General features: G+C 36.4%; 3 protein-coding genes across 3 annotated transcripts; 1 reads left to right on the top strand and 2 right to left on the bottom strand.

The window, feature by feature from the left end:
- Nucleotides 1-2,069: 2,069 nt before the first annotated feature.
- LOC141723495 (uncharacterized) lies at nucleotides 2,070-6,518 on the bottom strand. The gene is made up of 9 exons (XM_074525313.1): nucleotides 6,225-6,518; nucleotides 5,570-5,618; nucleotides 4,639-4,727; nucleotides 4,451-4,507; nucleotides 4,239-4,301; nucleotides 4,041-4,106; nucleotides 3,511-3,597; nucleotides 3,308-3,401; nucleotides 2,070-2,749 (listed from the first exon to the last, which is right to left on the bottom strand). The coding sequence occupies exons 1-9, from the start codon at nucleotides 6,327-6,329 to the stop codon at nucleotides 2,217-2,219; spliced, it is 1,143 nt and encodes a 380-aa protein (XP_074381414.1). The 5' UTR covers nucleotides 6,330-6,518; the 3' UTR covers nucleotides 2,070-2,216.
- Nucleotides 6,519-16,098: 9,580 nt separating this feature from the next.
- LOC141723496 (small ribosomal subunit protein mL103 (rPPR7)-like) lies at nucleotides 16,099-17,604 on the bottom strand. Its single transcript, XM_074525314.1, has one exon. The coding sequence runs from the start codon at nucleotides 17,540-17,542 to the stop codon at nucleotides 16,313-16,315; it is 1,230 nt and encodes a 409-aa protein (XP_074381415.1). The 5' UTR covers nucleotides 17,543-17,604; the 3' UTR covers nucleotides 16,099-16,312.
- Nucleotides 17,605-20,639: 3,035 nt separating this feature from the next.
- Nucleotides 20,640-21,708, top strand: LOC141659850 (uncharacterized). The gene is made up of 2 exons (XM_074466777.1): nucleotides 20,640-21,151; nucleotides 21,339-21,708. The coding sequence occupies exons 1-2, from the start codon at nucleotides 20,640-20,642 to the stop codon at nucleotides 21,706-21,708; spliced, it is 882 nt and encodes a 293-aa protein (XP_074322878.1).
- The last annotated feature ends 3,596 nt before the right edge of the window (nucleotides 21,709-25,304 follow it).

Raw genomic sequence — 25,304 nt, forward strand, 5'->3', positions numbered from 1 at the left:
AAAGTTACTTTCTCAGTCATCATATCATTGTTTACACTTCTGTATAACCATTTGTGCGAGTTGTGCCCTTGCCAGAAAGCACACAACATTCAATCAATCAGACTCACCTAATTGGATATCAATTTCCTCTGCTCCCTACACATCTAATATTTAAGTCTTTACTTTACAGATTGATCGCGGTGTCAAGTTCCCTGCTGACATATCAATGGACATCATCAAACTATTTAAGTTTATCTTTTTTTCGTAATGTTTAGTAAAGAACCTGAACTATTTTGTTTAGTTAAAATAATTGTTGTTGTCGTAGTTTTAGACATGTGATGGTTTGAATGTTTGAGTTGGTTTAGATATAATACATTTTGTGGTATGTAATGATATTTTGGGATTGTCGATTTCGAATAGCATAATTTCATGTAGTATTGCTTTTTAAGTATGAAAAATATGTTAATGGTATATATGTTCAATTTACAAACAAATCCTATCAAATTAATATAATACAAATCATTATGAAAAATGGGGCCCACAAGTGGGCCCTATTTTTTTTTGTAAATTCAAAGTGCAAAGGTAACATACATAATGTGATACCATAGATATACATGGATGTTACCTTTGGTGTCTATTGTAACACAAAAGTCCATGTTGCACCAGGGCAAATGAAATGTTACCTTAGGGGCCAAAGGTAACTCGAAAAAAAACAACTTAAATTTTATGTTACCTTAGGTCTTTTGGGTGGCTATGGTAACATTTTTTTGGCCTGTTGTAATATTTTTTGGGTGTTGCTGTAGGCCATCTATGGTGTAGTGTATTATTATTATTCTCTAAAATTACTGATATTACATATCAGTTAGAAATCTACATTAGCTGGCATAACTGAACAAAAGAAATAAAATTATTCCCGCCTTTTTAGTTACTCCCTCCGTCCCTAAAAACATTTCTCATTTGTGTTGGACACGTTTGTCAATGCACATTTTTGATTGTTAATATCTTTAATTTCGTATTAATATTAAATATAAAATCTTTATTGTATTAAAATACTCATAAATACGAATCCAACAAAATCACTCATATATTTGATCTTATAGATTAGACGTAAATTAGTAGTCAGTCGTTTATCATAAACAGTACGAAAAGTCAAAACAGGAAGATCATTTTAGAATGGAGGGAGTACCACATTTTTTTATCGATCAAACCCACTAACTTTTTTACCAATGAATTAAAAAAAAATTTACTATCTTAAAAAAATTGAAAATTATATATTAAAGTAGATTAAATATTATTTTCAATTGATATTATTTTTATTTTACTCAATTATAAAAACTTAATAAATTTCAGTCAAGTTTTGATTAATTTGATCACACAAAAGTCAAATATAATAATAATAAAAAAAAAAGGTCGGAGGTAGTAAATTACATGGCATGCCCGAGCATCTCTTATTCCTTTCACTCCTGGGTCCTGGCTGCTACACTAGAGATACAATAATGCGGAGTATCTTTACATGTCAAAATTCACAAGTGTTTTCCAGTTATATATTGTGAACTTGGAAAGAGAGGTTAAAGTTTTCATAGGGGGAATTTATGTAAGAAATGAAAAAACAAATAGAACGAGAACAGTATTACATTTTTTTTTATCAGATTCGACTTCTTTTAAACTGGGATGACCAGGGGTGATTCTTATTTTAACAAAGAATGGACCAAATAAATAAAAATTTATACAATAACCAATTAAACCAGCATACTGAGAAAGAGCAGAAGAAGAAAACGATCAGCTCCTATCTATCTATCTATTTATATCATCCAAGAATCACTAAAAAAGGCATAAAATGCAGCTGTTATAGGTAGAATGAGTTCAAGACAAGGCTACAAAAAATACGAGGGGTCCATCATTCAAAATCATGTATGTATTTTTCAGCTTACAAGGGGCATCTGAGAACACTAGTATGCACAATTAGGTCACACATTTTGCGTTTCCAGGACAATGGAGTAAACTGGAAAAGACTGGATATGATAGAAACATGTCATAATCTGGATATGAAACTATAGGCCTTCAAACTTTAGCCATTTGAAAATCCAGTCTCTTAGAATTAAAATTCTACTGCGGTGCAGGCTGTTGAACAGAAAATTCTACATTTGCTATAGTTGTAATCGAAAAACAAAAAATATACATCAAAGATTCAAAATATTTGAAATTCTAGTTAGAAACACAGATGAAATAATTCAAGCTTAACTTGATGCAGGAGGTGGTGGTGGCTGCGCATTAGGTGGTGGAGGTGGAGGCATGGACATTTGCTGCATTACATGGTGCCCGCCAACCATGTGCTGAGGGGGCGGAGGCTGCCTCCAATATTGTGGGGCACCCATTGCAGCTGGAGGAGGGGGAGGTCTATTCATCATCTGTGCCATCTGCTGTGGCGGTGGTGGCATGTTAGGTGGAGGCGGCCTGTAATGCTGAAGTGGTTGCTGCTGCATGGGAGGTGGTGCAAGTGTTTGGCCTTGTTGATGGCCCTGCCATGATGGTGGCGGGCCAGACATTTGCATTTGTGGAAAGACTTGTGGTGGTGGTGGGCGGAATGCCGGGCGGAATGCCGGGATTTGGCCAGAAGGAACAACCCCATTTGCAAAAGGCCGTGGAGGAACTGGGGCACCAATAGCACCATTAGCCTGCGCTACATTATTAAGTGAAGGGGGTCCACTTGCAAACAAAGTGTGTGGCCTGCTTTTCTGGATGCCAGGATTACTTGCAGCCAGAACTCGCTCTGGAGTTTATCAGTAACAAAGAGTAATGTCAGTAAAGATACCTGTGAGTTGTGTAATTGCACATACAGTATACTTGGATTCATTTAAACATATTATTCACCCTAAAGCCCTGAATAGTCGTATGTAATGTTGTAGGGGTACACATATTGCCGACCGATTATCAGTACCAATTACAGATATTTCTGAGGTACTCCGAACCTTTTAATGTCTCTCCAAATAAATAGAGGGACTGGAGGGATCCGGCCAGATTTGGTTATAGACATTTGTGCCCACCAACATAATTGTATTTAGCTATTTACTGTATACATTCTACAAACTATGGTGTGATCAAGAATTATTGCATTCAACATAGTGTGAGCTTCCTTTAACAATATTATTATGTAGCACAACTTTTTTCTTTTTACTTGGATGTAGGTAGAACGACAGAGACAAATCTACATGGGCTAGTTACAGCTCCAAATCCAACTCTGGATGTGAACGACTAGTACTATTTCAATTACTTAACAAAAGTATGTCTACTTTTGTTTAAATGGAAAACTATACAAGAAAAGTCTAACCTGCTGGGGTACCATGTCGCTCCCCTTTTGTATCTTTCTTGTATGCATATGACACTGTTATCTGACGGTTGCAAAGATACTGACCATTCATTGCCTGCAAAAATTAAGAAACAATTGATTTGATTAAAGTATTGAGAGGGGGGGTACATTGCGCCATGATGCACTTAATATCTCACGAGTTAAAAATCAGCAAAAGCACAAACCTCGATAGCAGCATCAGACGCCTCAAAAGATTCATAGCTGATGAAACCAAATCCACGGGAGTTCCCTGTGTCTGGATCTCTCATTATCTGGTAGTGGGGGGAAGTAATCATACAGAATCAATACAGTTCGAGAAATATATAATGTTGTTCTTGAAGTATATTGTACATACAAAACATATTTCAAATCACTACTTAAAGCATACAACAGGTAATTACGAATCCAAATCCCGCCAGATTTTATCTAACATCAACAAATAGACCATCTCTTGGACATGAACAGTAATCTAAGTATCTAACATTATAAGTATTCCAATGAAAAGGGATCCTCATGAGTCATGACCGACAAATAGACAAGCTATTGTGTCTGGAGGATTAATGAAAACCATTCAGCAAAAGAACAAGCATCACAGTTTGCATTTACTGAACGAAAGCATCATAACTTTGTGAATAAATGATACTTTAAACAGGAGTTCGTGGTAATTTTAAAAAGATATAGAGTTATAGTTCCTTTATAAAGTACAAAAATTTACCTTAGGATTTGAAGCAATGCCCCCAAATGCACTGAAAGTATCATATAAGAGTTTCTCATCAACGTCCTGCAGAAAAACACAGGGTCATATTTCAAGACGTAATAGATTGAAGAAAAGATGCCAATCAATGAAACACAGAAAAAGGGTTCAATAAAAACAGAGCAGAAAAATAAAAGCAATTATGAACTATATTCTCACTGGATCAAGATTTCCAACAAAAAGATTTGCTCCAACATCCAAGCTCTTCTTGTCTTGAGATGCCTGGACAATGAAAACACAAACAGATATAATAAAATACCACAACCAAATTAAGGCCAAAAACTGAAGAGGATACATGTTCGATAAGTTTAAATACTGCACAACCACTTAACAACATAGATTGATGGTGTACAAAAGATAGAAATCCGTACCTTATTCACACGTATAGGCTTTCCAAAGAGTTTGATCATGTTTAAAACTTTGATAGCCTGCAATGTAGTAAAGAGACGAAATAAGCAGTGAAACTAGCTAAAAAAGAGGAATCAATTTGCAATACTCAAAAGATAATATCACATAGTTACAGTGTGAAAGCATTAGAACAGCTGTGTAAATCACTTACATAGTCGGCATCTTCTTCACTTCTAAATTCAACAAATCCATAACCCTGATGAAGATTAGTCACTCTATCTTTGGGAACGTAAACATTAACTGGGGAAATATCAAACAGTCAAATACAAGAAATTACTACAGAAAATGAAGGTAGAATCGCAACATCTGTTACACACACACTCAAAAAATCACTCTGAACATGATAAATATGGGCAGTACTATCAGGGTTCACTTTGGGATAGTATATACATGCTACATTGTCTTGGAGAGTGCTCTACAAAATAGGATGTGGAAACACAACCCAATAGAGAACGCAACATTTGGAGTTTATAAAGCCAATTAAACAACACATGGTAACTTGTAAGTTTTAATCAATTGTAATACAGCATATTCTTTTAAAAGGGAGGGGGAACATTTAAAAACCAGGAACATAAAGATTATTATAAGCAAGAGAAAATATAAGCTATGACATACTTGTCCAGGTGCAACAGAAGCCAGAAGCTATCAACCAAACAACAGGCTCCTAGGATTACGTAGAAATAATTTAAATATTTGGAAAATCAGATGATTAATTCACTTAATAAAATTAAGTAAACTTCATTTACTTTTCTTAAGAACAATTTTAAGGGTGTTACTATTGATTACAATGGTAGTGGTTCAAGTCTATGACTGACACTGCTATAAGACACAATGCATAGGAAAATAAGCAAACTTAAAGTACAAAATAAGAAAAGAATTGATACATATAGCTGAAAGCTTATTGGATGCCTACTAGATGCCTGATTCACCTAAAGGAGAACCCGGAATGTACTAGGCTACGCCTATCCCCATTAAATCAAGACGGAATAGATGTCATTCCATAATTGATCGTCTTTACAAGCGACGCTGTACAGTTAAAATTGGTATAAATGAAATAAATGCTAAAAGAAAAAAGAACCTACCAACAGGGCCTGCTTGAACAAACAACTCCCATAACAACTCTTCACTGGCCTGCACATAAACACAGGGAAAATTCATCAAGAGCCCCAAATTTAATCAAAGAGGTGAGCGGAAATAAATCCTTTTTATAAAACAAAGTCGCTAGGTAGTTAATGGGCCTACCGTTTGTTTCTATATAGTGTCTTGTAGCACTAAAAGGTGATAACTAAACACAGTCATTTGATTGTAATTACTCATATAATCAAAATCATTTTTCTATTATCGCGCTAATGGTAGTTATAACAGAACTTATCTTTTGCCCACAAAAATATTTGCCCATTGTGTCCGCAATGCATACATAATACAACATATCAGTCATTTAGAAATCAATATTCATCTTCCTTTTCTCGGTATATTTACATGTAATTTTCTAATTTATGAACTATCAAACACAATTACACAACACAACATCAGAGGACCATTTTCACATATTGACATAAAAAAATACATAATTAAAGTTTAAGTGTAGTGTGTATGTGAATATGTGAGTATAGTGGAATCTAATACTGCAATTGTAACTTAAACCCTAAATTCAGATTTAAGAACTGACGAATGGAAATAATGTAAAATTAGATAGATATATATGAGTGGGAGAGAGAGAGAGGGGGGGAGAGAGACCTGAGGATCGAGGTTGCCGACATAAGCGGTGGCGTCTTGGTTCCTCTCGGCGGCGTGCTGACCTAGCAAGTTTGCTCCTACTCCGGGTGCAATTCGAGTAGTCATCTTCTAACTTTCTGTTAATCAAGTCTTAATCTCACTAAAATTAAAGCTTTACAGACACCACTCTTGGCGGCCAGAGTCGCTGCTTCTCTCTTTTTCCCTCTTCCTGCTCTTCTTTTTCTTTTCCTTTTATCTCGTACAATATCTCTGGGTGTTCCCCAAATTCCTCTGTTTGGGAGAATGACCTCAATGCCGACAAAAATCAATTAACGGAGTTTCTATTGAAATTTTTGTTACTAATTAAAAAACACAAATGTGTTCGACATTTTTTTTATTTTTTATTTTCTTTTTTAAAAAATATAATTTCAAATAATGTTAGGAAGTGTTTGGAAACATGTATTTCATTTCCGATGACAGATTTCAAATAACAGCATTTAAGTTGTCATTTCAAATTTTCATGTGTTATACTAATATTTCAATGTCTTGAATTTCAAATAAAATTCAAATCCAAATTTTCAAACATGTTATTTGATCAAATCCAAAATTTCAAATGAAATAGAGGTTTCCAAACAGGACATTATTTAAATGAGAAACGTCATTCCAAAATTTGTTTTGAATCTTAACGCAAAATGTATTAGTGTTTTCCATTTTATTTATTTATTTATTTTTCATAAAATACTTAATAATATTATATTTTCAAACTCAACACTTTATTCTAAGAGCAATTTTTTTCGTATTTTATTTATATATATAAATAATTTAATATTTTTAAAATTCAAATTGGAAATTATTGAATCCTAAAATAATAAAAACGGTTAATAATAAGAGTCTGGTTCCTAGAATTTAGGGTCCTAAATTAAACTAGGGTTAAGACCATAGGGTTTATGGACTTTAGGTGACATTTTATTAATTTATTTTTTAATATTTTTAAAATCCAAAATGTGATTGACGAAACCTAAAATGTTAAAAATTGTTAAAATTTAATAAAATATATGAAAATATAAAATATTAATTAAAAATGAATGAAAACGTTTTTTTAAGTTGTGTTTTACTGTTTGAAACGTAATATTAAGTTTTATTTAGGGTATTCAAATGTGATTTAAAGTAATATAATAAATTTCAAAAAAAAAAGAAAGAAAGAAAGAAAAAGTTGAAAAACGGAAGATATTTTTACGTTTTTCCTTTTTGTTGAAAACGAAAGATGAGTGACATTTGAAGCTATATTCTATTAAAATGGCATTGGGGGCATTGAGGCCTTCTCTTGCACTTTCTCCCCTCTATTTTTATATAAAAATAACAATATTTAAAAAATCAACAAAATTATTCGTTTTAACTTCTTCCTTTTTTTGACTAAATTGGTTTGTATGACTCGTAACTCAATATATCTTCTAACAAATTTTGGGAAATATCTTACAAATCTATTTTAACGAATTTTGTGATGAGCGATAATCAAAACTATAATTTGAAACTAAAAGAGATAAACTTTTAACAATTCGAGTTATCTCATACCATTAAAATAGGGCAAGAATATTATTTTCTACAAATTCCCAAAATATTATATTTTTAAGTCTTTTTGCAATTTTACTCAATTTTGAGAATATTTGCAAAAATACGGTACAACCACAATCAAGCACATATAGAATTACTTATATCGAATTTTTTGCTGCTTTTGGATACATTTGAAATTGCATTTAATTGCATAGAGTTGTGAAACATGTCGAGGTTGGATATAATAGCGCCGAGTTGCAAAAAAAGATCGTATTTTTGAAAAATTAGAAAATCATATTTTTATAAATAAAATTTTTAAAAATAAAGCATTTTCTCAGAAAATTTCAAAATAATGATATTTTTCCTAAACAATTCTGAAATCGGATGTTTTTGAAAAAATCAACAAGAATTTAATATATGCATCGGTGAAAAGAGTATTCCACTCTTGTGACGAAGAGAATAATATTTCTCGGTTTAACTCACCAAATTTATCTAACATACATGACATTTTTAGTATAAAATATTAGTGACATTTTTAGTATAAAATATTAGTGACATTTTTGTAAATATACGTAATGTTATGAAATTACAATAATATCATCGTGTTTTTATAAAAAAAAAAATTACCTCAAAAAATTTAGGTATGTGTGACAAATTTTATTTATTTTTTCTGTCAAATTTAAAGCAGATTTCATTAATAACTTTAAAAAAATTCAATTGGGACAAACCCACGGCTGATAATTCAACCATGTTGAAAAACAAATAGTGCTAAATAATTAATCGTTTTGTTTCCGGATTACTTAACAAACTGAATATAAATATTCTGAAAATAAAAAATGAAGGTAATAATTTTCCGGACAATCTAGCACACATCTCACCGGAAAACAGTAACTTCACATTTGACTCTCAGATTAATTCGATTGATATTGCAATGTTCAGAGAGGCCTTATGAACACATATTTTTCATGAGAGATGAGCACGTGTGATTTATCTACCAGCCGGACACCGGCTATAGACATGCCAAAAGTGTTGTTGATACGAGATATCCAGATCTTCCAATTTACCATCCAATTCATTTTTAACACAACCACCACATCACACAAAACGAGACACGTCGCATAAAGCGAGACTATCAAACACACAAATAATAACTTAAACAGAACAATACGAAAAAAACCCAAAATTCAAAAATCTCGGAATAACACCAAATTGTAATATATTGCTAGACCAGAGATTTTGAATCCAAAAACTGAATTTTATTAAAATCCGCTCTTACCTTAGTAGATCTGAAAACTAAAGTGAAGAATTGTAATGGATTTTTCGAATTTTGTAAAACAAATCTCGATTTTATTAAAGAAAAGTGAATAAAAGGAGAAGATGAAGATGAATATGAAGATAGAGATGGGTAGAAAGGGTGAAAAAGAAGGTAGGGCGGCTAGGGTTAGGTGAAGTTAGGGCGGTCGATTCTCGTGCGAGAGAGAAATTTTTTTACCATCATTAAAAAATATCTTTTAAAAAAGAAGATAAATGCTTATTGTCGCCGAAGATCTAAAATCAATAATTTTATCATTATTTCCATCTATGACAGTTGAAATCTGAAAATTAGTAACAAGAAATAGAACAGAGCCATAATTTAGAATGAATACACGGGAGCCTTAATTTTGAAGAATTAAGTGTGTTTCACAATTCGGCCATCAACAAAACGAATGTCTGTCACAAAAAAATTGAACTTTCAGCCAACACACTACATAATAAATTAATACATATAGTTTAACCGTTAACGATTTTCAGTTTAACTGACGGCCTTCAAATCCTCCTATCGAAGGGCCTAGTGGTAAAGGGGTCCTCTGCTGTGGTAGCCGGTAGGTCTTAAAAATATAATCTGGACATGTAAAATTTCCACTGCACTTTCTTTTCATTATTATAAATAGCACATGAAATGTATCAAAACAGGATTTAAGAGCAAGTCCAAGAGTGTCCTAAGAGATGCCTTAAAAATATTATAAAATATGATGTCCTATTAATTTAGGACAATATTCTCATGTATGCACTCCAACAACAATATCTTATAGTTGTGTCTTATCATTAAAATAATATTATATTTGAATTATATTTAGAGGGAATGGAAAAGACGAGAGAGAAGATATGTTTAAAAAAAGAGGGAAACAAATTTTTTATTGAAAAAATTGAAATAAGGCATCTCTAGTAGAGCCTTAAAAATGAGACATTTGATGGATGTCCTGGTGTTTTAAGGCATGGATGTCCTAGTGTTTTAAGGCACCACTGGAGCATTGTTGGAGTATCAAATTAATCAAAATGCCTCAAACTATAGTTTAAGACAACAATTTAAGGCACTGTTGGACTTGCTCTAACTGTGGGGCTTTGTAGAACTGACAACAGCTCGAGCCGTTTCATGCAAAATTTACCTGCCAAGTAAACAAACGGCAGACAGAATAGATATGCAACTTTGCGCACACCCCATTCCCTGGATGAAACATTGCACAACCAATATGGCATTGCTCACATTCGTCAATTCTTCTTAATACACAGAAATAACAATACAATGATCGCGAAACAGTTACTCAGTCTTATAACCTGATCTTAACTAAATAACACATCACTTCCAATATTTGAAGATCTATCAGAAATACGGTTTCTTTTGAATACAAACAACAATGGAAATTACATATGAATCGCATAATGTCTTAAGATTTTTTTTTGACGAAATGCAAATATATATTACTCAAACTTATCGGCCAACAAAGTATCCATCATTTCAATAGGAACAGACCTCCTATCGAACACTCGACCTGGGAAAGAACATGACTCCCTCGCTAAATAGTGAGCAGCCATGTTAGCAGATCGTCTAATAAAGAACAATTCAATGTTTAAATCACGAAGCATCCTACGACACTCCATAATAATGCTACCAAAAGAGGAGTTCAAACGAACATTACTTCTTATAGCCTGGACTACTGTTAAACAGTCCGTTTCCAGCACTACCTCCCTCCACTCCATTGCCTGCACCCAGCTTAAAGCTTCTTTTATTGAGATAGCCTATGCATACTCCGGCCGTGCAACTCCATTGAACAAAGCTGATCGACCCTGAATCACCTCACCTTCATCATCTCTAGCCAACAAACCAATCCCATATTTAGATTGTTCAGTAAAAATTGCAGCATCGACCGTTACCTTGACTACATTCCGTTTTGGTTTTACCCAAGAACCTGCTCCATCACCATGAATTACATCATGATACAGGGCCTTAGTCGAATGAACTTGAGCATCTCTCCATTCTGCAAGGTACTGCTTCGTCGAATAAACTACAAAATTCACCTCACTCTTTTGATAGTTCCAGACCATATTATTTCTAGCCTGCCAAATCTTCCAACACAATGTAACAATCTCCCCATGCTCGCTCTTTTCTGTTTGATTCAGCATTCGCTTCAGCCAACTTTCGAAGCTAACCTCTCCACCATTTTGATATGAATTACTCCTCTGTCTCCAATATTGAGCTCCAAACGGACACAGAACGAAAACATGCAAAATCGTCTCCTCCTCGCCATTACAGACTGGGCACACAACATTTACCGGAACCCTCTTTGCAGAAAGAACTGTCTTCATTGGTAAACACTGAGACAAAGCCCTCCATATCATATTTAAGACTTTTGGAGGGGCCTTTATCCTCCATATATATTTCCACAGGTTGCTGTCATCAGAAGTGTATCGTGGTCCCTTTTGAACCTGTAACAACCGATACGCACTCTTGACTGTATATTCTTCCGTAAAATCCTCGTGCCAGTACAACGCATCCTCCTCCCCAACATCCCTTATCAGCGTATTAAGAATACACTGTTGATCTTTGTGATTAAACAAATCCCCTATAATCTCTCTGTCCCACTGCCTACCCTCCATACTCATTAACGAAGAAACCATTGCTTGATCTAATCCCTGCAACTCGCTTGTTATACACGGATTCCTATCATCATTCAGCCATGGATGCCCCAATATTCTTATCTGACTTCCATCTCCTATCTTCCACCTAGCTCCTACCATCACCACACCTTTAGCTTCCCAAATACTCCTCCATATAAAAGATGGATTATCACCCAACCTCGAATCAAAGAAGTGACAGTCCGGAAAATAACGCGCTTTAAAGACCTTGGCTGACAAACTCTCTGGCCTCTTAATCAATCTCCAGCCTTGTTTTCCCAGAAGTGCTAAATTAAAATCACGAAAATTTCTGAATCCCACCCCACCATTCAACTTGTGCTTGCTTAACCTCTCCCAATTCATCCAAATAATACCCGACTTAACATTCTCCTTAACACCCCACCAGTAACGTGATAAAATTCTCTCAAAGTCTTTGATAATTTCCATAGGCAACAGAAACATACTCATAGCGTAAGTTGGTAAAGATTGCGCCACATTTTTAATCAGTACCTCCCTACCTGCTTGTGATATCCAACTTTCTTTCCAGGACATAACTCTTTGCTTCATTCTATCTTTCAAAAAACCCAACACTTTAGACTTGTTCCGACCCACCATATTTGGCAGACCCAAATATGTTGTTGAGTCATTTGCCTCGTCCATCTGCAAAGTCTCACAGACCTTCACCTTACAAGCCCTGTCAACATTCCTGCTGAAAACCACTGAAGACTTTGCAAGATTAACCTGCTGCCCCGAAGCTTCTTCAAAAGTCTGAAGTAATTCCATCATTCTTGAAGTTTCATCATCATTCGCTTTACAAAACAAGTAACTATCGTCTGCAAAAAGAAGGTGGCTAACTCTGGGCGCATTCCGACAAACTTTTATACCTTGAATTAATCTTTGAGATTCATACTTTCTCAGTAAGGCAGACAAACCTTCAGCACAAAGTATAAACAAGTACGGGGACAAGGGGTCCCCTTGGCGCAGCCCTCTACTTGGAAAAATTGGTCCCATCTCTCTCGAGCCATGAATTATATTATATGACACTGAATTCACACACTGGAGAACCAGATGAACCCACCAGCTATGAAATCCCATTTTGCTCAGAAGCTCTCTAAGATAGTCCCATTCAATTCTGTCATAAGCCTTGCTCATATCTATTTTAAGGGCCATACAACCATCCTTACCTCTCCTCTTCCTTTTTAGATAATGTATCATCTCATAACCAACCATAATGTTATCCGTTATCAATCTTCCTGGTATAAATGCACTTTGACATTGCGAAACAACATTATCCAGTATAGTCTTCATTCTATTAGCCATCACTTTAGTAATTATCTTAACCAATACATTACATAAAGATATAGGCCTCAAGTCCCCCACACTAATTACACACTTCTTTTTTGGAATGAGAACCACCTGAGTTTCATTTATATCCTCTTGCATTATACCGTCCTCAAAGAATTTCCTCACTAGTTGCACCACATCATGACCCACAATCGACCAATGTTTCTGGTAAAATGCTGGAGTCATCCCATCTGGCCCAGGAGCTTTGTCTGGGTCTATTTGAAAAATAGCATTCCTCACTTCTTCTTCTGTTACTTGCTGCAACAACTCCATATTATTTGCTTATGTTACTCCAGGGTCTATACAGTCGATAACTTCATGCCAATTGGTTCTTCTAGACCTAAACAAATAGCTAAAATGCTCTGCAATATGATCAGCTAAACCATTATCCCAGTCAACCCAGTTCCCTTCCCCGTCTTTTAGCCGATGAATCTGATTACTCCTTCTTTTAGCTGTTGCTGAAGCATGAAAGAATTTACTATTCTTATCCCCTGAGTGCAACCACAATTGCTTCGAACGTTGCCTCCAAAAAATTTCTTTTTGTTCCAGAATTAACAACAGCTGCTTCTTCACCTCATCATATGCACGAACTGAATCAGGATCCCTGTACTTTCTCAGTCTACGCATTTCTATCTTGCATTTCTTTAATCTTTCACTAAATCTGCCCGTTACTTCCTTGCCCCATTGATACAAATTCTCACCACACTTTTTAATTTTACCCCGAATGTCCTCACCCCCACTCCCATCCCAGCTTTCTATAACCAATTGTCTACACATTGGTTCCGTTAACCACGCATTCTCAAACCGAAACCTCCTTTTTCCAACCAACTTATTATCCACCTCAGGAACTACCAGTATCGGACTGTGATCTGAAACAGCACCTTCCAAGTTATATAACTTTGCCAACGGAAATAAATTAAGCCACGATACCGTTGTTAAAGCCCTGTCCAACCTCACCTCCATCCACTCTGCAGTACCACGTCCTTTTTCCCAAGTAAAATGGTGTCCAACCAAATCCATATCTATGAGTCCAGTATCTGCTAACGTCTCATTAAAACCTTCTATCAACCAGTCAGGATACGGAGCACCTCCTTTTTTATCTTGGTGAGATATCACATTATTGAGATCCCCTATAACACACCAAGGAAGATTCGAGTCTCTCGCCAAATTACGGAGTAACTCCCATGTTTTTCTTCGTTGAGTTCTATCCGGTTCCCCGTAGATCCCAGTCAGCCTCCATTTATCTTTACCTTCCATGCTAATTTCCACATCGATATGATATTTAGACAGACTACGTAACTGAACCTGCTCTTTATCCCTCTACATTAGAGCTAAACCGTCACTTTTACCTATAGCATCTACTGAAATTACCCCATCAAAACGAAAAGATCTTCTCACCCTCTCCACTTTGCTTTTATTATCAATAGTTTCACATAAGAAAACAAAAGATGGCCTCTCTTGTCTCACCATTTCTTTAAGGAACTGAATTCTCGAGGGGAGACCTATACCTCGACAGTTCCAACTAATAGCACTCATAATTCTAGGCGGGCCTGCCTTGCAGCACCCGCCTCTAACTCATTTTTTTTGTTTTGAATGTTGATATCTTGTGAGTCCAACATCGTAATATCCAGCTGTGTATTTTCTACAGTCAGCCCATTTGTTTCACTCACCCTTCTCCTTTTTGGATCCCCAACTTGAAGCCCATGTTCAATTACATCTGTAAGCCCAATTCCCAAATTATTATTTGCCGCCATCTTATCTTTTGGGACTTGTCCACCTGTTTTTGAATTGAATCCCGAAATTGCCGCTATATCACTCCCTGCATAACCTCCCCCTCCTTTCATTCTGTTATCCTCAACCGTTACGATCTCATTGCCTAAAATTATGGGATTGAGTTTACCACTTTCCTTTCTCTCACCGTCAACGTTTTCCCGCCTAGTTTTTCCGTCCACCACCGTGTTTGTTCCCGGAAACTGCCTACCCTGATTACCCCATTTCGACCCACTTCCTTCTCCACTTCCAGTCAGAACTCCACCATATCCACCATTAGCATCCCTAAGCCATTGATTACTTTTATTGTTACTTTGTCCCCTGTTTGGGGCTCTCAGTGAGCTATCATATCTTCTCTCCTCCCCGCCCTGAGGATTATCAAACAACGCTTCGCAGAACTTATCAGAATGCCCTATTAACCCACAGTAAAAGCAAAACGAAGGCAATCTTTCATACTTAAACTTTATCCATAACCAATCCCCACCCGTCTTCTTAATTTTCATGCATCTTTTCAGCGGACGATGAACATCCATAGCCACCTTGATTCTGAGATAGTTCTTTCCCATTCCCTTGAAATTATTTGGATCGACCTCCAAAAACTTACCCACATAATTCCCTATCGACTTCAATATAAACTCAGAATTAAAGCCAATGGGTAGATCATATATCTGCACCCACATGTATACATCCGTAAGCTTTACGTCCTTCAACTGCTCATTCAAATCCAATTTCTTCAATAATAAAACTTGCTGATTAAACGTCCATGGCCCATCATTTAACACCCTTTTGGCATCTAACTCATGAAAGAATTTAAAGATGAATAAATTGGGATGGCTTGATTCTTCCATAAAGACTCCTTTAACCGGCCTTCATATTGATGATAAAGTCTCTTGCATAGCTCCAAAATTCACCTTCCTATTTGTCAAGAAACTTCCAACCAAACAGTGTTCATATCCAACGTTCTGATGCTCCAAAGGAACTTCATCTAAAATGAGACCTTCCTGATCATCATCATTGATTGTTAACCTCCCATACCCTTCCAGCACATCACGCTCTAGATACAAGGATGCCATGCTAAAAACCTGTTGAAATAAACTAATAGTAGAGAGATTGAATGCTTTTTGAAATTAATGGGGATAAAACTTACTAAAATATAGATGAGACAGAGAGAAAACCCGTCATTTGACGAGACTTAGCATGCATAATGTCTTAAGATAGTTAGCTTAGCATTTGGTACGACAACTTTTATTATATCAAACAACAGAAAAGATTCATAACACAAAATAAAACTTGCAGATTCAGAGCTAATTAGATGTTAGAAAGTAAAAGCACAATAGAGCAAAGCTTTTTCATCAAAAGTAAATCAAATTGATGCCATATCCTGCCTAGCTGAAGTTATTAATTTCCCCTTAGTGTCTCTTAAGGTTTATAATAAACTGAACTTCAAACTAGAAAAATTACAAAAAAAATGCAGGGAAGATAGGGCCTTGATAGGGGATATAACAAGACATTCAACAGGTCTCACTCGGAGCTTCTCCTACGTCAACAGAATTATCACTAACCAATCCAAGCTCTTCTTCAACCTTCTTTAATGTTTCCATAAAACTTGGGGGGTAATTTCTCTTAGCAGAGCGGATAATCTCTTTGGCACGCTTCTTACTCGTACTCTTCACCAACCCAACCACCAAAGGCTTCAAAATGCAAAAATCTGGCATTTTATTAGCCCTCATGCTATCCTTAAACACCTTGTATCCATAATCAAACATCTCGTTCTTAGCCAAATAATGAATCATAGTCCCGAATGTTGCCCCATTAGGCTTACAACCATTCCCTTCCAGTCCTTCATAGACCTTCTTTGCTTCATCAATCATCCCATTCTTACAATAACAATTGATCAAATAATTATAACTAATCGAGTCCGGTTTAACCCCTGCCTCCTTCATTTCCTCAATCATCTTCACCAGATCCTCAACCTTCCCATTCTGCGCATTCATGACCCTCACATTATAAGCCCCAGCATCAGGCACAAACCCTTTCCCCGTCATCTCACTCCACAACCTCTCCGCCTCATCAACACTCCCTTTCTTATATAAAGCATGCAAAATCGTCGTAAACGTAATCACAGTAACCTCAATCCCCTTCTCCTCCATTTCCTTCAACTTCTCAACCCCCAATTCAGCCTTCCCATCATCGCAATACGCCTTAACCAACAACCCATACGAAACCTTATCGGGCAAAAACCCATGTCTCTGCGGCATTTCATCAAACAGTAGGCACACCTTATCAAACAGCTTCGAATGATTACAAGCAGACAACAAAGCATTAAACGAAACCACACTCCGCGGCGCACCCAAATCACCCAATTGCTCATACATTCTCATAGAATGATCAAACATACCAGCAAGCCCATAAGACCTAATCAAAGTACTAACAAACGCCTCTTGATTCACTTTAGGATCACTTTTTTTCGACTCGATAAGCTTTTCGATGTCATCGAATCGCTTAGCCTTAGCGAGACGCTTGACGGTTAAATCTTGAGCGTGGCGAGCAAAGAGAGGGGAAATGTCGAGCTTAGAGACAGCTTCATACATTTCCAAGACTTTGTTCGGGTCGTGTTCGCTTCGGAGCTTGGATGTGAACTGGGCTCGGGTCATTGAGATGGGTGGGGATTCTACGGCGGCGTTAGTGACGGCGGAGATTGATAAGCGACGGACATGACGGAGAGCGAAAGAAGAAGACATTTTTAGGGTTTAAGAGTTGAAATTGTGTATGATTTTTAAAGAGCTACAAGGGTTTAAGAAAAAACTTAAATCAAAAAATAAGTATACACGTACACCTATTAATTGCAGTAAAATTTAATTTTTAACAAATGTTTTACTTTTTTAAAAAACTTCACAATTCCTAAATAAAATCTGCAAACAATTTTTTAAACCAAACTTTTTTAGAAAAAAATTCTTGCAACGAAGGTGTAATCACTTTTTTTCTAAACCTACTAGTGATGCACAAAAGGCCCACCGGGCCGAGTTTTAACCGGGCCTTAGAAAGACCGGGCTTTGACCGGACCGGGTTTTTCGGACTTTGACTTTGACCGGGCCGGGCCGGACCGGGCCGGGCTTTCCGGAAATGTCAAAGCCCGTTTGGGCCCTCGAGGCGGGCCTAACCGGGCTTTTTTCGGGCCGGGCTTTTTTCTAATTTAAATCGGATCGAGTATTATTAGAGATTCCGAAGAATATATGTGTTAGCAACTAGATCATCGTAAAAATGTATTAGTTTACATGGAATATTTTATGAAAACATTACTTCGTTGAAAATATTTAAGTTCGGCAAAAAATAAACATGTTTATATAATATATTTTATCATTGTTATGATAACAATGATATCATTGTTATGATAACAATGATATCCAAATATATAAAGTGTACTTATTATATCTTCTTTCATTATTTATGCAACGAAGTATATAAATAATATTATTAATCACAAATATGTAAATATATATGTGTTTAAAGTATTATTTATATTTATAATAAATGTGAATTTATAAATATATAAAAAATATATTAGAATAATCAGATTATAACCGGGCTTTTTCAGGCTTTTAATCGGGCCGGGCCGGGCAGAAGCCCGGGCTTTTAGCCGGGCCGGGCCGGGTTTTGCCTAAAAATATAGGGCCCGTCGAGGCCCGAAGCCCGGGCCGGGACCGGGCCGGGCTTGACCGGGCCGGGCTTGACCGGGTTTTGACCGGATCGGACCGGGCCAGATTTTCGGGTCCGGGCTTTTTGTGCATCTCTACAACCTACTGCCTCCCTTCCTGTGGACTTCGTCCCTGCGACTTATGAACCTCCTGTTAGACTCTGAAATTCACGTCCCCTACTTGTTATTTGTTAATCGTTTTATCTCAGTTATCCTCAAAATTTCGGGAAATAACACATCTGTTCACTAGGTTATCCTCGTCACCTATCCTAATTTTAGCCAAACAAACCTGGTTTTCCTTCCGAAAATCCTTCAAGATGAGTCATATATATAAGTGGATAAAACCCAAAGAGAGAAAAAAAACACATACACACAACAAACAAAAAAAATCTTCTGATAATGGATACGATCACTATGATTTTGTAAGCGAGATTTCTCCGATCATAAAATTGAAAATAAAAATTATGGTTTTAAATTTGAGGTAGATTAGGTCGAATATCTGTTCTATGTTATAAGAATGACTAAATAAGTTGGTTATGTAATTTATCGAAAGGAAATACTAACAGATTCTTAAAGTACTAGTTAAAGATTTTACTAGTAAAATATTAGAAAAATAATTTTTTAAGTGTTAAGTCATCATTTGTTTTGTTATATAATCAAAGGGTGTTTGACCCTAAATGTCACTATTTGAGGTAGAATGATTTTGAATGTCACTTTTTAAATTATTGCCCCCAATGTCACTTCAAAACGGGGTTTCGGTTGAAATTTTTTAAAATAAACGAAAACGTAGTTTCGTGTTGAGTTTTTCTATAGCAAAACACAACTTGAAGTCATGTTTTTTTAAAGCGATAAATAAACTCTGTTCTTTTTTTAAAAAAAACGCAATTTCGTTTTAGGCTTTTGTTTGAAAAATGGTTTCAAACTGTATTTTTTATGAAAACGCAATTTCATAAATTGTTTTGGTAAAAAACGCAGTCTCGTCTTTAGTTTATGAATATAAAAACGGGGTTTCAAACTTAACTTAGTTTTTCGTAAAAACGTCAGTTTCTATCTGAGTTTTTTTCTCATGATGCAATTTTTTTGTTTATATGAAATCGGTAACCGAAATAACGTTTTTTGTTTATATAAAAACGGAAAACGAAACTCTGTTATAGAGTGATATTTGGGGCCAATTATTTAAAAAATGATATTGATGAACATTTCAACCCAAATAGTGACATTTGGGGCATTTTTTCATAATCAAATGAGTTCTTTACGAGTTCCATTATTTTCTAGAGTTTAGTATTTTTTCTATACTCATTTTTATCAAAAAAAAATTTGCTTAGTTTATTTTTTTGCCAAGTAAATTCAGTTGGGACAAATGAGATGGTATATGATATCTCAAAACTTAGGGTCGGTCCTTACAAAAAATAGTAAGAAAAAATGTGAAATAAAATCAAAGTTTTCTAAACTATTTTTTTTCAAAATCCAAACTTTCATTTCACAAACTAAAATCAAGATCCATCATGTATGTTCTGGGAAAAAGAGTTCACACAGTTCTCTCTGAATTAACATATCCCACCTAGCATGCTGTTATCCTCAACCGTTACCTAGTAATATTGAGAAGGAAGTGGGTCGAAATGGGGTAATCAGGGTAGGCAGTTTCCGGGAACAAACACGGTGGTGGACGGAAAAACTGGGCGGGAAAACATTGATGGTGAGAGAAAGGAAAGTGGTAAACTCAATCCCATAATTTTAGGCAATGAGATCGTAACGGTTGAGGATAACAGAATGAAAGGAGGGGGAGGTTATGCAGGGAGTGATATAACGGCAATTTCGGGATTCAATTCAAAAACAGGTGGACAAGTCCCAAAAGATAAGATGGCGGCAAATAATAATTTGGGAATTGGGCTTACAGATGTAATTGAACATGGGCTTCAAGTTGGGGATCCAAAAAGGAGAAGGGTGAGTGAAACAAATGGGCTGACTGTAGAAAATACACAGCTGGATATTACGATGTTGGACTCACAAGATATCAACATTCAAAACAAAAAAAATGAGTTAGAGGCGGGTGCTGCAAGGCAGGCCCGCCAAGAATTATGAGTGCTATTAGTTGGAACTGTCGAGGTATAGGTCTCCCCTCGAGAATTCAGTTCCTTAAAAAAATGGTGAGACAAGAGAGGCCATCTTTTGTTTTCTTATGTGAAACTATTGATAATAAAAGCAAAGTGGAGAGAGTGAGAAGATCTCTTCGTTTTGATGGGGTAATTTCAGTAGATGCTATAGGTAAAAGTGGCGGTTTAGCTCTAATGTGGAGGGATAAAGAGCAGGTTCAGTTACGTAGTCTGTCTAAATATCATATCGATGTGGAAATTAGCATGGAAGGTAAAGATAAATGGAGGCTGACTGGGATCTACGGGGAACCAGATAGAACTCAACGAAGAAAAACATGGGAGTTACTCCGTAATTTGGCGAGAGACTCGAATCTTCCTTGGTGTGTTATAGGGGATCTCAATAATGTGATATCTCACCAAGATAAAAAAGGAGGTGCTCCGTATCCTGACTGGTTGATAGAAGGTTTTAATGAGACGTTAGCAGATACTGGACTCATAGATATGGATTTGGTTGGACACCAATTTACTTGGGAAAAGGACGTGGTACTGCAGAGTGGATGGAGGTGAGGTTGGACAGGGCTTTAACAACGGTATCGTGGCTTAATTTATTTCCGTTGGCAAAGTTATATAACTTGGAAGGTGCTGTTTCAGATCACAGTCCGATACTGGTAGTTCCTGAGGTGGATAATAAGTTGGTTGGAAAAGGAGGTTTCGGTTTGAGAATGCGTGGTTAACGAAACCAATGTGTAGACAATTGGTTATAGAAAGCTGGGATGGGAGTGGCGGTGAGGACATTCGGGGTAAAATTAAAAAGTGTGGTGAGAATTTGTATCAATGGGGCAAGGAAGTAACAGGCAGATTTAGTGAAAGATTAAAGAAATGCAAGATAGAAATGCGTAGACTGAGAAAGTACAGGGATCCTGATTCAGTTCGTGCATATGATGAGGTGAAGAAGCAGCTGTTGTTAATTCTGGAACAAAAAGAAATTTTTTGGAGGCAACGTTCGAAGCAATTGTGGTTGCACTCAGGGGATAAGAATAGTAAATTCTTTCATGCTTCAGCAACAGCTAAAATAAGGAGTAATCAGATTCATCGGCTAAAAGACGGGGAAGGGAACTAGGTTGACTGGGATAATGGTTTAGCTGATCATATTGCAGAGCATTTTAGCTATTTGTTTAAGTCTAGAAGAACCAATTGGCATGAAGTTATCGACTGTATAGACCCTGGAGTAACATAAGCAAATAATATGGAGTTGTTGCAGCAAGTAACAGAAGAAGAAGTGAGGAATGCTATTTTTCAAATGGACCCAGACAAAGCTCCTGGGCCAGATGGGATGACTCCAGCATTTTACCAGAAACATTGGTCGATTGTGGGTCATGATGTGGTGCAGCTAGTGAGGAAATTCTTTGAGGACAGTATAATGCAAGAGGATATAAATGAAACTCAGGTGGTTCTCATTCCAAAAAAGAAGTGTGTAATTAGTGTGGGGGACTTGAGGCCTATATCTTTATGTAATGTATTGGTTAAGATAATTACTAAAGTGATGGCTAATAGAATGAAGACTATACTGGATAATGTTGTTTCGCAATGTCAAAATGCATTTATACCAGGAAGATTGATAACATATAACATTATGGTTGGTTATGAGATGATATATTATCTAAAAAGGAAGAGGAGAGGTAAGGATGGTTGTATGGCCCTTAAAATAGATATGAGCAAGGCTTATGACAGAATTGAATGGGACTATCTTAGAGAGCTTCTGAGCAAAATGGGATTTCATAGCTGGTGGGTTCATCTGGTTCTCCAGTGTGTGAATTCAGTGTCATATAATATAATTCATGGCTCGAGAGAGATGGGACCAATTTTGCCAAGTAGAGGGCTGCGCCAAGGGGACCCCTTGTCCCCGTACTTGTTTATACTTTGTGCTGAAGGTTTGTCTGCCTTACTGAGAAAGTATGAATCTCAAAGATTAATTCAAGGTATAAAAGTTTGTCGGAATGCGCCCAGAGTTAGCCACCTTCTTTTTGCAGACGATAGTTACTTGTTTTGTAAAGCGAATGATGATGAAGCTTCAAGAATGATGGAATTACTTCAGACTTTTGAAGAAGCTTCGGGGCAGCAGGTTAATCTTGCAAAGTCTTCAGTGGTTTTCAGCAGGAATGTTGACAGGGCTTGTAAGGTGAAGGTCTGTGAGACTTTGCAGATGGACGAGGCAAATGACTCAACAACATATTTGGGTCTGCCAAATATGGTGGGTCGGAACAAGTCTAAAGTGTTGGGTTTTTTGAAAGATAGAATGAAGCAAAGAGTTATGTCCTGGAAAGAAAGTTGGATATCACAAGCAGGTAGGGAGGTACTGATTAAAAATGTGGCGCAATCTTTACCAACTTACGCTATGAGTATGTTTCTGTTGCCTATGGAAATTATCAAAGACTTTGAGAGAATTTTATCACGTTACTGGTGGGGTGTTAAGGAGAATGTTAAGTCGGGTATTATTTGGATGAATTGGGAGAGGTTAAGCAAGCACAAGTTGAATGGTGGGGTGGGATTCAGAAATTTTCGTGATTTTAATTTAGCACTTCTGGGAAAACAAGGCTGGAGATTGATTAAGAGGCCAGAGAGTTTGTCAGCCAAGGTCTTTAAAGCGCGTTATTTTCCGGACTGTCACTTCTTTGATTCGAGGTTGGGTGATAATCCATCTTTTATATGGAGGAGTATTTGGGAAGCTAAAGGTGTGGTGATGGTAGGAGCTAGGTGGAAGATAGGAGATGGAAGTCAGATAAGAATATTGGGGCATCCATGGCTGAATGATGATAGGAATCCGTGTATAACAAGCGAGTTGCAGGGATTAGATCAAGCAATGGTTTCTTCGTTAATGAGTATGGAGGGTAGGCAGTGGGACAGAGAGATTATAGGGGATTTGTTTAATCACAGAGATCAACACTGTATTCTTAATACGCTGATAAGGGATGTTGGGGAGGAGGATGCGTTGTACTGGCACGAGGATTTTACGGAAGAATATACAGTCAAGAGTGCGTATCGGTTGTTACAGGTTCAAAAGGGACCACGATACACTTCTGATGACAGCAACCTGTGGAAATATATATGGAGGATAAAGGCCCCTCCAAAAGTCTTAAATATGATATGGAGGGCTTTGTCTCAGTGTTTACCAACGAAGACAGTTCTTTCTGCAAAGAGGGTTCCGGTAAATGTTGTGTGCCCAGTCTGTAATGGCGAGGAGGAGACGATTTTGCATGTTTTCGTTCTGTGTCCGTTTGCAGCTCAATGTTGGAGACAGAGGAGTAATTCATATCAAAATGGTGGAGAGGTTAGCTTCGAAAGTTGGCTGAAGCGAATGCTGAATCAAACAGAAAAGAGCGAGCATGGGGAGATTGTTACATTGTGTTGGAAGATTTGGCAGGCTAGAAATAATATGGTCTGGAACTATCAAAAGAGAGGTGAATTTTGTAGTTTATTCGACGAAGCAGTACCTTGCAGAATGGAGAGATGCTCAAGTTCATTCGACTAAGGCCCTGTATCATGATGTAATTCATGGTGATGGAGCAGGTTCTTGGGTAAAACCAAAACGGAATGTAGTCAAGGTAACGGTCGATGCTGCAATTTTTACTGAACAATCTAAATATGGGATTGGTTTGTTGGCTAGAGATGATGAAGGTGAGGTGATTCAGGGTCGATCAGCTTTGTTCAATGGAGTTGCACGGCCGGAGTATGCAGAGGCTATCTCAATAAAAGAAGCTTTAAGCTGGGTGCAGGCAATGGAGTGGAGGGAGGTAGTGCTGGAAACGGACTGTTTAACAGTAGTCCAGGCTATTAGAAGTAATGTTCGTTTGAACTCCTCTTTTGGTAGCATTATTATGGAGTGTCGTAGGATGCTTCGTGATTTAAACATTGAATTGTTCTTTATTAGACGATCTGCTAACATGGCTGCTCACTATTTAGCGAGGGAGTCATGTTCTTTCCCCGGTCGAGTGTTCGATAGGAGGTCTGTTCCTATTGAAATGATGGATACTTTGTTGGCCGATAAGTTTGAGTAATATATATTTGCATTTCGTCAAAAACATATCCCACCTAGTAACTAAATGTGTAGCTGTGTTCTTTGCTCTTTAACATAACTAACATCTAGACCGGTTGAACTCCCCACTTATACACGAGACTTCCTACCCGTTTGAAAAATCTTAAAATAAGTAATTTATGACTTAAAATAAATAAGTGATTTATAATTATTATTATAAGTGTTAGGTAGATAAATATTTATAAGTTATATAAGTATTTAGATAATTTTACTTAAAAGATAGAATTTTTTTATTTAAATAATTTATAATAAAAAATGTTTAAATACAATTAACTTAGTTTGTGGATTTAAAATTAGAAAAACATTTAAAAACATATATTTTAAAATTAAAATTAATAAAAAAGTGAAAAAATAATAAAATAAGTTGAGAAAAAGTATATCGTTACTAAGATTCAACTTATCAAGCTTATAAGTTGGGTCGACAAACACTCGTCCATAAATATAAATAAATAAGTTACTTTTTTAAAGTAACTGTCAGCCCTTCATCGAGAATTAAGAATATATATAGGTTAGTCCCACTTGTTAATTGCATATAAGCATAAACTACATTTAACCCATCAAATTCCAAAACCACATTGCCGTAACTTAATCGTCTGGCAACCTCTACTCCATACCTTGCTACC

Source organism: Apium graveolens, chromosome 5 (genome assembly GCF_009905375.1).
Source record: "Apium graveolens cultivar Ventura chromosome 5, ASM990537v1, whole genome shotgun sequence".
Lineage (NCBI taxonomy): Eukaryota > Viridiplantae > Streptophyta > Magnoliopsida > Apiales > Apiaceae > Apium > Apium graveolens.

Bases quoted from the DNA above. Each gene is read 5' to 3' on its own strand.
- LOC141723495 (XM_074525313.1), bottom strand. From the start codon at position 6,329: ATGACTACTCGAATTGCACCCGGAGTAGGAGCAAACTTGCTAGGTCAG. The intron at 5,619-6,224 runs GTCTCTCTCCCC...GTTTATGTGCAG, and splicing joins TCGGCAACCTCGATCCTCAG to GCCAGTGAAGAGTTGTTATG. The intron at 2,750-3,307 runs GTTAGACTTTTC...GATAAACTCCAG, and splicing joins GCGACATGGTACCCCAGCAG to AGCGAGTTCTGGCTGCAAGT.
- LOC141723496 (XM_074525314.1), bottom strand. From the start codon at position 17,542: ATGTCTTCTTCTTTCGCTCTCCGTCATGTCCGTCGCTTATCAATCTCC.
- LOC141659850 (XM_074466777.1), top strand. From the start codon at position 20,640: ATGGTGAGACAAGAGAGGCCATCTTTTGTTTTCTTATGTGAAACTATT. The intron at 21,152-21,338 runs GTGAGGTTGGAC...ACCAATGTGTAG, and splicing joins GTACTGCAGAGTGGATGGAG to ACAATTGGTTATAGAAAGCT.